General features: G+C 44.9%; 1 protein-coding gene across 1 annotated transcript in view; it reads left to right on the top strand.

Annotated features, from left to right (window-relative positions):
- Nucleotides 1–303: 303 nt before the first annotated feature.
- The window catches only part of DEK (DEK proto-oncogene), a 58,911-nt gene continuing 45,435 nt past the window's right edge, over nt 304–13,779 (top strand). The window contains exon 1 of the mRNA XM_088475847.1: nt 304–535. Within this exon, the coding sequence (XP_088331973.1) occupies nt 512–535 (24 nt within the window). The 5' untranslated portion in view covers nt 304–511. The remainder of the gene's footprint in view (nt 536–13,779) is intronic.

Raw genomic sequence — 13,779 nt, 5'->3', positions numbered from 1 at the left:
GGAGCAGCATGGAGGGGAGACACAGCCACTAGCTGCTGCTGCTGGTATCCGTATTCCGTCCTGGTGTCACTGCCGGCGCCTGCCAATGCCTCCCCTGCTGCTGCTGCTGCCCTGTGTGCCTGGCTGGCCACGCCGCCGCCTCCACAGAGACGCCGCTGTGTCTGCCCCACGCGTGACATCAGTACAACGCGAGGAGGGGTGACAGTGACACTGCCATGTTCCTATGTCATCTGTCTCTCGGTCTCCTCCACCAGTCACAAAGTGCCCCCGCCCTCCCCCAGCTCCTCCTCTGCTGCTGTGGTTGGTCGCTGCTTTCCCGCTTTGCCCTGACACCGCCATTTTAAATACAAAATAAATAAATAATAAACGTAGGAGAGAGCGCTGCGCTACACGGAGCCCCGTCCCGTCGGCCCTTACATATCCGTGCGGAGGCCGCAAGAGGATCCCATAGGCCGTCTATTGCCGCCGAGTTCAAGCACAGCGTCCCCGCCCGCACCTCCCCAGCTACACCATGTCACGCCGGGCAGAGCACAGGGTAAGTGCCCAAAGTGTGGCTGCACAGCATTGTCGTCGTGTATGTATGTGTTTGTGTGTGTATATGGGTCATCTCCCACCCCAGCAGCTCCGTTCCCCCCGCGGGACATGAGCACCGCGCTGCCGTACACAGCTCCTCCTCTGCTGCATGTGAGAGTCAGGATCCCGCCAGCAGCAATCCCTGCATGTCATCACGATGTACCTTACCTCTGCCTGGGTAATAGTTCATGTTACATTTTGTATGTTGTGTATCAGTAGCTGATTATTGTTCTATTGCTTCTCACTTTCTGAAACAAAAACATTAATTTACATGTTTTGGAAATTTATATATTTTTAAGTCTAGTCAAATACTGCAAAGAACTTCTAACCTCAGTTTAGGGGTGGCCATAGAGCAGGACTGACCACCAGTGGGACGAGTCATCGATTGTAATAAACCAGATGGCTGTTACAATCGATGCCCATCTCTACAGTGATGCTGCCATCCTTATGCAGATGCAGGTGTGTCAATGACATTTAAGCTGGAGTGGCTATATTTCTGTGGCTTGCCTCCCATCTTTTGTGGTTATTTGCAAATATCTTGCATTGCTACCCTTAACAAGTCTGCAAATTTCACCCCATAAACCCTTTCAAAGAAAGGGGTATCTGAGATTTAACATGTTTGGTCTTTCAGAGTAGCAATAGCTCTGTATAGTTGTTTTTTAGACTCCTAGGGGCGGAATTCAATTGTTTCTCCTCCCCCCCCCCCCTTCACGCCTGACGGAGCTATTCAATTGTTGCTCCTGTCGGGCACGATCAGCTACCAGCGCTCCATTTCAGCTTGCAGCCCCAGCGGGGTGCGAGCTGATATGTGAGAAAAGTGACCTGTTTGGGCGCCCAAACATCACTTTTTGCGGTCGCACCCAGCACTTTGGTTGGGGGTAGCTGCTTTACGCGGCTAAACCCGACCACTTTGGGAGCGATCAGCACGAAAAACGGCAGCAATTGAATATTGGCCCGCAATCTCCAGTCACTTTAGACGGGAGATCCAGACTGCGTAAACAATTGAATTCCACCCCAAGCCTGAGGACTAATATAGTGCTGTCCTCTTGTCTGAACAATGTGTGTGTTTTGGCATCAGGTGCAGCAAGAAGATAAACTTGTACTTCCCGCCTCTTGTTGAGAGCTGTCACTGCTACTGGGAATACTGTTTGCAGCCTTAGGGAAAAGATTGAAGCCTTGCTATAATTCCAAGGCACTGAGGGCCTGATTCAGCAAGGATCATGGCTGCAATTGAGCATGCAGTTCTGCGTGCGAGTGCTTTCCCTTCTCGCACATCCGTAATACCTTGCAATCCATCCGTAACATCGAAGTACATCCTCTTGCACAATTATGGCACTTTAGACCTCACTTATAAATTACTAACTTTACTGTACGCAGTAAGCACTCAAGCTGCGTATGCTATTACAGGGGCTAATTTATGCACGCCCCTGTAACGGTGTTCAAACGCACTGACACACCTGCGTTTCTCCAAACCTGTCCCCACCCCCAAATACTCTCTGCCTGTCAATCACTCTGCGTGATCACAGTTCGAACGCAGTGAAGCATTTGCGCACTTTGATGCATGTGCAGTATGCAATAATCAGCCGTCTGCGTACGCAATAGCGATCCTTACTGAATTGGAACCTGATTCTCCAGTGGCTTCAAGTAAAATTGAATCCAACTTGTTGGACCATATCTAATATATAACTGTAAAAACTGCTATCCAAACTGAAAGCTGTGATGGATTTACAGAAAACATACCTTCTTATTTTGAAACACCTTCTACACAGAAAAGCAAATTGCTGGGTCAAGCATTTGGACCAAATCATTTTTGGATCAACACAGGTCCTTTATTTGTGTGTGGAAGGGTCAAATTCATGGGATTTCGACTCTGGTTTTCACCAGGGTCGAAGTCCTGGGAATTGCGACCTGGGTTGACCGTTTCACACAGGATAAATACCCAGGTTGATTTGCAAATTATTGGGTCCAAATGCTTGACCTGACAATTTGCTTTTTTTGTGTGATGAGGGGTACAGACTGGGACCGGCGAAAAAAAGCTGTAGGAATTCAACTGTTTTGTCGCGTGGACAGCTCCAGTCTAAAGTTACAGGAGCTATTCAGTTATTTGTGCCGCTGGGTGCAATTGCCACGGGCGTCCATTATTTCTCGTACACTCCTGAGGTGCTGAGCAGAAATCAGACCAGTGTCAGCTTTTGGGCGCCCAAACTCATCATGCCCATTAGTTTGTACGGGTTTAGCCTCTTTACATGTAATCCCGGTTCATTTGGGCATGACATGTATGGGTGCTATTTGGTATTTGCACCATTGGCAAAACAACTGACTATTGCCCATTGGGCACCCAAAATAGAAATTATTACTCTATAATGCACAATATATTGTGTACTGTAAACTAACATTTTAAAGTTCTGTGAGAAAACTGAATATGTTAGCCTTTTGCAATATATGTGATATTATTAGTAAATATGCAAATGAGTCCTGATGTAGTAATTTTTTTTTTTTTCCAGTATTCATTTGGAATTATTAAATGCACTCTTGGTCTATGTTTTGATCTTTGAAATCTCCTTTGGATTTTTGGGATCTGTTTTAAAGTATTGTTCTAGGGGTGACCATTGATGGTTAGCAACAGTTGTTGTCTCTGTGGTTTTACAATTGATGGGAGGCCACTGATTTGTGAACATTGGTGGCTGATCAGTGATAGTGGGGAATGCCTGGGCACTGACTGCTCATAGACTGACCATTAATGATTCCTTACCGATGATGAAAGACCACCTATGCCAGAACAGTCTCTGGTCATCTTTAGCTTGCCCTACAGCCTCATGTTTTAGTGTAGTCATAGAAGTCCTTGGTTAATAGTAACATCCATAAAACTTACAGTAAGGAGTACATTATCCCATTTATAATAAAGTAATCATTAGTCTGTGAAAGGAATAATAAAATGTGGAGCAAATGTTTGGGAAATATTAGTTTAGTTTTTCTAACCAATTTGTGTGCTTTTACCCAGGGATAAGAAGCATATTTTGGGGTTGATTGAGTCGGCCGCAAAGTGGCTGTATTTGTGGGAGCCAGATTTACTACTTTATGCTAATAAATTCTGTTCAGCTGTTGTGGGGTCTGTTCACCTGCAAGCGAAACCCATGCCACCGGTTTATTTTAAGGCTAGCCACCACAACTGTCGTCATTAGAATCTGCGCCAGCCCTGTTAGGAGGAATAGATCCTTGAGAAACGTGCTTCTCTTCCCCTTTTTGCACAGAGCTAGAGATGCATGCTCATGACACTCCCACAAGTCAGTGGTTACAATGCGATCACTTGGTCTCCGCCCAGTTCATGACCAGAAACTCCCAATTACACGGAAAGACCTATCCGGCCATGTTCCATCCAACTCAGAATACAACAGACATACAGAAAAATGTATAAATTCGTATTTATTGATGTGTTTTATCTGAAAACTCACTGTTTGAATCAGCCCCTTTGTCCTTTTTAGTATTCAAGGTCTATTTAGTTTAGAAAAGCCTCATGTATTTGTGTTAACACTCAATGGGGCTGATTCAATTCAGTGGGAGTTGATTAGCGCCTGAAAGTCGGTCCCAGGGCTATTCAATCTGGTGTGCCGTTTAGTCCGACACTGAAGTCTGAGAATTCTGGTTCTCGCGACTTTACCTGGGTGTTTAGTCCTGAGAACCAGCATTCCTCTACTAAAGTGCTGGCCGTAAATTTGTTACAGCTTGAGTCTCCCATATCCAAAATGCTTGGGACCAGGGGTATTTTGGATAACGGAATATTCCGTATTTTGGAATATTTGCATACCATAACGAAATATCTTGGGAATGGGACCCCAAAATACACACACAATGCATTTGTTTTATATACACACAGCCTGCATTTTCAATCATTTTGTGGCTCAAACAAAGTTTATGTACAGAAATGAAATTCACTTATGTTTCATATACACCTTATTCTCACAGCCTGAATGTAATTTTGTACAATATTTTTAATTTGTGTTTTAGACAAAGTTTGTGTACATTGAACCATCAAAAATCAAAGGTTTCATTATCTGTCATGCCAAAATAATTCCGTATTTCGGAATATTTGGATATGGGAGACTCAACCTGTATTTATAATATACATTTGCCATTCATGAAGGAGTCGGATATTAGTATAATAGGAGTCAGTCAAAGGCTTGGTGTACCAGCTCAAAGCCCTGATGTCAACAGGTTATGTTGCTATTTTTCCAACTATTATGGTAGGCAGCTTTTCTAAATTGAATAACCCAGAAGTTCTTTTTCTTGGAGAGACGCTTGTTTGCAAAATTTCCACAAATGCAATTGCCAGACAGTCTTCATATCTTAAGATGCGTAGACGACACTGGGCCTGATTCAGATCCGGACGCTCTGACCAGAGCGCTCGCTCTGAATCAGGGCCCTCCTACCTCAACTTGGAGCGGCCTTATGGACGCTCTCATAGCTGTGGGTTACCACCCACAGCTTATGCGAGCTTCCATGATGATGGTCGCGATGGTCAAGACCATCGCGACCATCGGGCTTGCGACGGAGACCCTGCGGTAGGGTCTCGCTGCCGCAAGCCCTGGAGTGATTTTGGCTCTATCAGAGCCAAAATCACTCCCACTGACATCACTAGTGGGAACGCCTCCGTCTGGCAGCCACGCTCCCGGCACGCCCACCAAAGGGGGCGTGCTGTCAATCAAAATCGACAGCACGCCCCCTTTGGTGCGAGACCCGGAGCGACGACTACCCCGTCGCTAGCCGGGTCTCGCACATGCGCACGACGAAGCTCCCTCCGTCATGCGCATTTGGGTACCATCGACCCGCTTGCGAGCGCCCTGCGCTCGCGAGCGGCTCGGAATGAGACCCACTGTTCGATATTGTGAACGTTATTGTTCATACTGTTCAATATCGTTCCGTGTGTATGAAAGAAATCATTAACGATGCGCGCTCCCGCTAGCCCGACATGCAGGCCAACCTGACAATATCATCAGGCCCTGCATGTTTGGGGACTGCGGCCGGTGATGTCACTGAACGATATCGTTAACAATATCGTTCGGTGTGTTTATGCTCAATTTCGGGGACAACACTGAACGATATCGCTCATAGAGCATATTGTTCCGTATGTACCCGGCTTAAGTCCATATGCAGCCCACCTTCAGAAGTGCCACACATTAATTTTAAAGCTCTAATAAGTTAAAACAATATATTTAATTAAATGAGATGTAAAAGATAAGCAGTGATTTTAATTTGAAGCAAAGAAGTGTTCAATGCTGTAACAAACAAACCTGATAATTTAATGTGACTTCAGGGAGATCAGAAATGTAAGGGTGGAACAGGCACAACATAATTCTTCAGGGGGCTTTCCATCTGTCAACCTGTTGCTGTCCTTCTTTTTTTTTTTTTTTTTTTTTCCATTATAGAGAGCCTGTGGGACCAAAAATAAACAATTTATTTAGCAGCATTTATAGCCAGGCCAGGCAAAAACCACCTTACCTTGATTTAATGAAGAAATAAACGCAAAGGGGACCATTCACTTGTTTGGGTGCCTGTTAATATTGGGTGCTCAACGCAGCTATTCAATTGTTGCTCCGATTGTGCATGAGTGCTGCAGGCGCCCAGACTTGTACTTTAGCGCCCTGCCCGATTTCAGAAAGGCAGAATGTGCACTGCCCTTTTGGCGGCACCCAGCTAAAACGGCCTACCAGGTGTCTCCTGTATGGAGGAAGTTGCTCTGGTCAGATGAGACTAAAATTTTACTTTTCGGCCACCAAGGAAAACGATATGTCTTGACGCAAACCCAACACATCCCATCACCCCATGAACACCATCCCCACAGTGAAACATGGTGGTGGCAGCATCATGCTGTGGGGATGTTTATCAGCAGCAGAGACTGGGAAACTGATTCAAGTCGAGGGAAAGATGGATGGTGCTAAATACAGGGATATTCTTGATCAAAACCTGTTTCAGTCTGCCTGTGATTTGAGACTGGGACGGAGGTTCACCTTCCAGCAGGACAATGACCCGAAGCATACTGCTAAAGCAACACTCGAGTGGTTTAAGGGGAAACATTTAAATGTGTTGGAATGGCCTAGTCAAAGCCCAGATCTCAATCCAATTGAGAATCTGTGGTCAGACTTGAAGATTGCTGTTCACAAGCGAAAACCATCCAACATGAAGGAGCTGGAGCAGTTTTGCCTTGAGGAATGGCCAAAAAATCCCAGGGGCAAGATGTGGCAAGCTCATAGACTTATCCAAAACAACTTGTAGCTGTAATTGTCGCAAAAGGTGGCTCGACAAAGTACTGACTTTAGGGGGGTGAATAGTTATGCACGCTGAAGTTTTCTGTTATGTTGTTCTAAATGTTGTTTGATTCACAATATAAAATAAACACAACTTCAGTTGTAGGCATGTTCTGTGAACAAAATGATGCACACCTTCAAACAATTCATTTTAATTCCAGATTGTGAGGCAACAAAACTTGAAAAATGCAAAGGGGGTGAATACTTTTTTGCAAGGCACTGTATATTATATATATATATATTATAGCGCTCACTCTAGCTCCGGCGGTAAGCAGGGCGCCGGAGCTAGAGAGGGCAACCATGTGCGCGTGCCGAATGCGCGCGTGTCCGAAAAGGGAGCGTGGTCATGAAAAGGGGCGTGTCTATAAGACACATCCCCTTTTCGTCATACTTCTAGGCATTTTTATGCACCACCGATTTAAATAAAGAAAAAATATATATCTATCTCTATATCCAAAAAAAACAACACTTGCTTTCTATCATTTGAAAAATATACATAAGCCATTTGACATAATTCAGGATTCCCAAATACATTTATTAGGGCCACTAATATACTTTTATATTGTTATCCTATATCACTCTGCTTTTTTGGAGAGCTACAGGCAGATTTCCCCATATTTTTATTTTTGTTTTCCCCTATACTTATTGCAGGTAAAACCAGGAAGAATATTCGTATGAATGCCGTATCGTGACACTTGGAATTAAATAATGCAAAAAAAAAGGTGCACACACAGACGCAATAAGTGAAATTCGCACACAAACTGTGCGAAAACTTGGCGCACAAAAAATGATCGTGGCTACTTGATTTCCCACCATAGATTTTAAATGTAATCGCTTAAACGATGCAGGCACTAGCGAGTTCCTGGTGAGTCTGTCCGATTTATAAATGTCAAAATCAACCTCGCATAGGCTGGGTTCCGGACTATAGATGGATAGTAATTAGTTAGACAATGTCTAGATAGACACCAGATGTTAGACAGTTAATAGTTAGACAAGGATAAAAGTTCGACACAGACAAGTCAGACACTAAAGTTATGCTGGGCATACACAGCCAGATAAAATGTCTGTCAGACCGACAGAAATTTTATCTGGCAGCCTCCCAGCCGCAGATGTCGCCGGCATACACTGAGATTTCTCTCAGTGTATTCGGCAGACATTCACGCTCCGCCCCGGGGGAGGAGACATTTCCCTGTTCCTTCCGTAGGAAGGAACACAGGAAATGTCTGTCTATCGGCCACGCTGGGCATACACTGCCCGATGCGGCCGACAGTTTACCAGGTAAATATCGCATCGGACGGGCATGCTGGACAATCCTGCGTGCCCGACCAAGCAATATTTAACCCTCGGTCGCCCGCACACACGCTACAATTATCGGGGCGATCTGCCGATATCAGGCGGATCGCCCAGATAATTGTAGCTTGTATGGCCAGCATAAGACATGAAAATAATCGACACTAAAAAAATAGTGTTGACAATTTAAGATTAGGCTTAGGCACTTACTGGACGGTTAGGCACTTACTCCTACGGTTAGGGTTAGGCACCAGGAGAGAGGGTTAGGGTGAAGATTAAGGCTAAAAAAAAAAGCGTCAACAATTTTCATGTCGACCTTTAGTACGTGTCTGACCTTTAATGTGCGACCTTTTAGGGTGCGAGCAGATATCCTGTAGTCTGACTTAACAGCGCAGGCAATTGAATGCCTACGGGAACTCCTTTTTATGCTAAGAAAAATGTTATCTATAGAGGTGAATAAATCGTAAATGTGAATCAAATCCAGAGTAATTGGATCCATGTGCTGTTGGACTGGCTGACAATTCAACAAAGTGTCACACCATGACAAAAAAAATATAAATAAATTGGCTTGTAGTTTTTCAAAGTTTTTGAAGCTGAAGACAATAAACTTTTAATTAAGCGCTTGGGTTTGAAATTTACAGACTAATAAAGTACCTGTTTACAAAATATGAACCGGAGAGACACTGCTGCCATCCATTTTCAAAGAAAAAACGCAGCATCAAGAAGAGCCTAATAAAGATCAACTATTCTGCAGATGAGCTTTAAAAAAAAAAAAAAAGACCTGAAGCCAGGGCAAAAAATGGTGCATATCATGCTAAAAAGAAGTCAACCCTGAACTAGCAGAAACCTCATAAGACCATAACCAAAATCAAATAATTGAAGTTTCTGAAGATTTAAACACCAGCTTGACATCCCTAGGCCTTTCACCATTCAAATTTAAAAAAAAAAATATTGGCAAAAGGGACCCGCTGGATTAAGTCAAGCAGGCTAGAATCTCTGGTTTGATTCTTTTGTTGGATCAAAACGTCTGGGCAGTATTACTATAAATGTCTCACTTTTATATGTATACTTTTATCATGTGTTTTTTTTCATTAAAATCTGGAAGTCTATTTAAGAAAAAAAATAGTTAAGGCAATAGTATAGTCTTCGATCATTCTCCCCTACAGTCTGATAATTTAATGCTTCTGTCAAGCTGCAGAACCTACTGCTGAAAACTTGAAAAAATGTCCTCCTGCAGCCAGCTGAAGGCCGGTTGGCCGCTACATGCTAGTTTTCCTTTACGTCTGCTTGTTCTGTATTACCTTTTTTCATTTGGCGAAAGGGGTAGTAGGACCAATCGCAAGGGTATAGCCTGAAATTGGAAGTGTTGCTGTAGTATAGCAAACCGGAGATATCGCTGATGTGAGGGCGCTATAGGTACATGTAGGTACACGTCCTGAATATCCAGAGATACCATAAATTCCCCAGGCTCCATAGCTAGATGATAAAGCGTAGTGTTTCCAGGATAGGCCGATGAGACTCATTCGGTTTTTGAAAGAGCGTAAAATAGTAACCGGTCCCCTGCTGAGATAGCAGGACTGGCACAATTACCCCTGCTTGCAGCAAGGACAGTATGGCTTTCTGGATTTGTAAGGCCTTGCTTGGCTCTGAAGGAGGGCCTGTATACAAAAACTGATGGGATGGCCGTTGAAAAAAAAGAATGGGCGTACCCATGAGAGACCACCATTCGTGGTGGTTTGACACCAGCACTGGACAAACTGAAGAAGTCTGCCTCCCACTCTTGGATTCCCCAGAGAGAGGCCTGTCCCGTCAGGCTGAGGGCTAATCCTCGGATTTTGAAGCATGGTGTATGGTGGTACAGGCCTGCTTGGTACTGGGCTTGGCGGCCCTAGTGGAAGCAGACTGCCTAGGAAAGGACTGACCTTTAGGTTTTCCTTGAGGACGAAAGGACCTAAAAGATGTAGTCCGAGGCTTTGCGGTAGTAGTTGCTGAAGGCAGAAATGCAGTTTTTGATGCTGCCAATGTGGTTACAATCTTGTCTGGGTCAAACAAGATCTCCCCATTGTAGGGTAACATTTTTAGGCCTTTCTTAGAGTCAGCGTCTGCCTTCCATTAGCTTAGCCACAGGGTACGGCGGACAGACACTGCTGTAGCCGAGACTCTGGAGGTTAGGGGACTGGCATCCAATGTTGCTTCTCCAATATAAGAAGCTGCATCTCGTATATGAGCAACGAAAGACATCTGAACCCTAGAAGCGTCTAAGGGAAAAGAGTCTTCAAGTGCGTCAGCCCAGCTCTCTATAGCTTTAGCCACCCATGCAATAGCCATGGTCGGACGGTGAACAGCCCCTGAAAGCGTATATCTATTTAAGGCAAGATTCAACCTTTCTATCCGTAGGGTCCTTCAAAGAGGATACTGTAGGGATAGGCAACGTATCGCTTTTATTTAAACGCGTAACATGCGAATCCACCACAGGGGGAGTCTCCCAGTTTGAACAGTGAGCCGCAGGAAATGGCTAACAGGAAGTTGGATGTATTTTGGGGCTGAAACCTCTTACCAGGCGGCTGCCATGTGTTCAGTTATTTGATCTGATAGAGGTAATTCTGCTGAAGCAACTTTGTCGTTTAAACAGTGGGTGCTTTGATTTAGGGGCTGGCTCGTCATCTTCTATTAGTAAGATGGATCTAACGGCTTGTGCCAAGGCAGGAATATTAATTTTATACCGACTCTCGTCCTCTCCCTGAGGGCAGTCAGTGTTAGACAGATCAGCAATCTTCTGCCTCGTCAGATGACACTTCAGAATCTGAGAGCTGCGTGGACTGTGTAGATAATACAGGACGCTTAGAAGGCTTACTGGGTAGGGACTTCTCACCTTGCAACATAGTTTGAAAGGCCGTAGAGGTAGCCACCAGACTCTGTACCAAGCTAGTGAGTACGTCTACCCATGGAGGGGGCACAGGAGGTTCCTGTATTGGCTGAACCTGTTGTGGCAACCCCAGAGGGGGAATTATGGCCTGCTGTGGTAATCCCATAGGGCACAGGTTCTCAAACTCTTGTCTTCAGGACCCCAAACAGTGCGTGTTTTCCAGGTCTCACAGAATCACAAGTGAAATAATTAGCTTCACCTGTGGAGCTTTTAAAATATGTCAGTGAGTAATGACTACACCTGTGCACCTGCTGGGTAACCTGGAAAACGTGACCCCTGTGGGGTCCTGAGGACCGAGTTTGAGAACCACTGCCATAGGGGAAATTGCAGTCGGTACAACTAGGTGGTCCGCAATAGTAACCAGAACCTGAGAAAAGGAAGCCCGGGGGGGCTCTTGTGCAGGAGCTGGGAGATCTGATGGGCCTGGTGGAGTATAACACATAACCCATCTTGTATCAAATCCTCCTCACTTAAGCCTGAAGCACATTTGCATGATAGCAGTATGGGTGCAGATGCTTGCTAGCTACTCTTGACTTTACTAGACATAGCTGTAGAGTAGTATAGCACACAATATGGCACTGGGTATAATGCAACCACTGGGTATGTAGGATACAAGTAGGAATGCAATATACTGATCCTGTCTTAAGGCCCCCATACATCAGAGATTGATTGCAGCAATCGTGCAATTTGCAATCTCTGATGTATGGGGGCCTTTAGGCTTGGACAAGCTGCAGGAACGCACAGCACAAATGACACTGTGCAGTAACCAACTGTATGTGACAACCCTCACCAATACATTTATTGTAGAGTGGTGAGGTACTGGGAAAAACCCTGAATACACCTGTATGTTAGGGCAAAGTCGGAAAAAAAAAAGGGAAAAAGTGTGTATGTGTATATATGTGTATATATGTGTGTGTGTATGTATATATATATATATATATATAATTTTGCTAGTTGCATACGATGTAGGAATACAGTATAATTGCAGAATGGCACTACAATCAACTACACTGATTCTGTGGTCAGTGACTCAACATCTGGTAGGCTATAGCGCTACATAACCTGACTCCAGGGAGAGGTATGTAGGGGGACCGGACTCTGCGTTTCCCTGAGGGAGCTGTGGCTGAGCCTAGATAAAATGGCCGCCGGAGACCTGAGCGGGCGTGGTCTGAAGGTGGCAATTCAGTGAAGCGACACCTCGGGAATGGCACCCTGAGCTGAGGAGAGGGGCCGCTTTAATGGGGAAAGCTGACCTCCCCATGTTGACTTTAACCACCGGAAGCTGGATTCCCGCTCCATCTGTACCCTGGTGTTCTAGTGGATCACTTTGGACAAAGAGCCGTTTTCAATTTGATTCGCACTCGTGATACTTTTTCGGCTTCCGGACTTTTCGCCTGTGGAAAAGTATCGCGCGTGTGCCCGTTTTCAATTTGAAAGTACGTTAAAACGGGACCTGGCGAAACTGAAACAAGTGGAAAGTCCTATCAGATTTGGGGAAATCAGCCTGACACCCCCCAAAAGATGCTCTGACATGGGAGTTAGCTATGGTTACCCCCGATTTGGCTTGCTGAAGGTATTTGTTTTTTGGTTTTTTTAAACTGGCTCAATAGCTGCTAAATAGTGTTTTTGTACAAGTGGTGAAGAATAGTATTCAGGAGGTGTTTTTTTTTTTTTTTTTTTTTTTGCAGAAAATAACTTATCCCAGCAAATTTGGGGTACTTGAAAATGGGAGCCAGCATATTTTAAAGTTGCTAAAGTTAAGTTTAAAAAATCCACTTGCCTCAAGCACCTGCAATGAAAAAAAACACCTGGGGCATACTGGGGACCCCCCTGGACTGTAGTTTGCTAGTTTTCAACTTTCTTTGTCCCCCAACATTTTTATTTTTTTTGCCCCCAAAATGAAAGTGATTATTTTTTGAGGGGTGTTAAGTGTTAAAAATTTGTTTACCTTTGGGGGACTGTCTGAAGGCTGCACGGGGGTTCCCGCAACGTTGCACCCCAAAACCCCAATTCTGCACTTTTTTCCGCCTGCTATTCATAGGCGAAACTTTTTCACCTATTACATTGCATTGACTTTCTGCCTAGGCGGAAAGTCTTTCAAATTGAATACGGTGATACTTTTCTGCCTGGCGAAATTACGTCATCGGCAAAACTTATTCGCCGATTCCAGCTTTTTGGCTCCAAATTGAATACGGGCCAAAGCCTGTGTTCACTCTCGGCGCCTCCGGTCTGTCCCCTGAGACCGGAGGTATGACTGAAATCTGCGGGTCACCGCAAGAGATGACCCGCCTTACCTGTCCCCTTGTGTTCAGGCTGCAGTCTGGGTCCGTCCGTGGGGCCGGCTAGCGTAATGGTGACCCGACTCTGGCCGGGCACCGACTAAACTGATGTGGCTCGGGGGTGGGGTATAGGGGGTTGAACCAGTGCATCCTGGGAGCTGAAAGCGATTACTGTGTGGTGCCCGGTCCTCAACCACCATCTACAGCCCAAGGTCCCCCTGTGGACCCTGAAGAAGAGACTTATTTTACCCGCTGTATATGCTAACCTCCATGTACATTATTTTTCTAAATTGGTAATGGTTAGGAGGGGATGATAACAGAATGTGTCCCCTTGACATGAATTGTGACAACTCACAATATTTAAAATACAGTTGATATAAAGTCTACATACCCTTACTGAAATTTTGTT

This window comes from Taudactylus pleione, unplaced genomic scaffold, assembly GCF_031769625.1.
Source record: "Taudactylus pleione unplaced genomic scaffold, aTauple2 ptg000179l, whole genome shotgun sequence".
Taxonomy (NCBI): Eukaryota; Metazoa; Chordata; class Amphibia; order Anura; family Myobatrachidae; genus Taudactylus; species Taudactylus pleione.
Note: the sequence above shows the minus strand (reverse complement) of the source record. Positions and strands in the feature narration are given on the sequence as shown.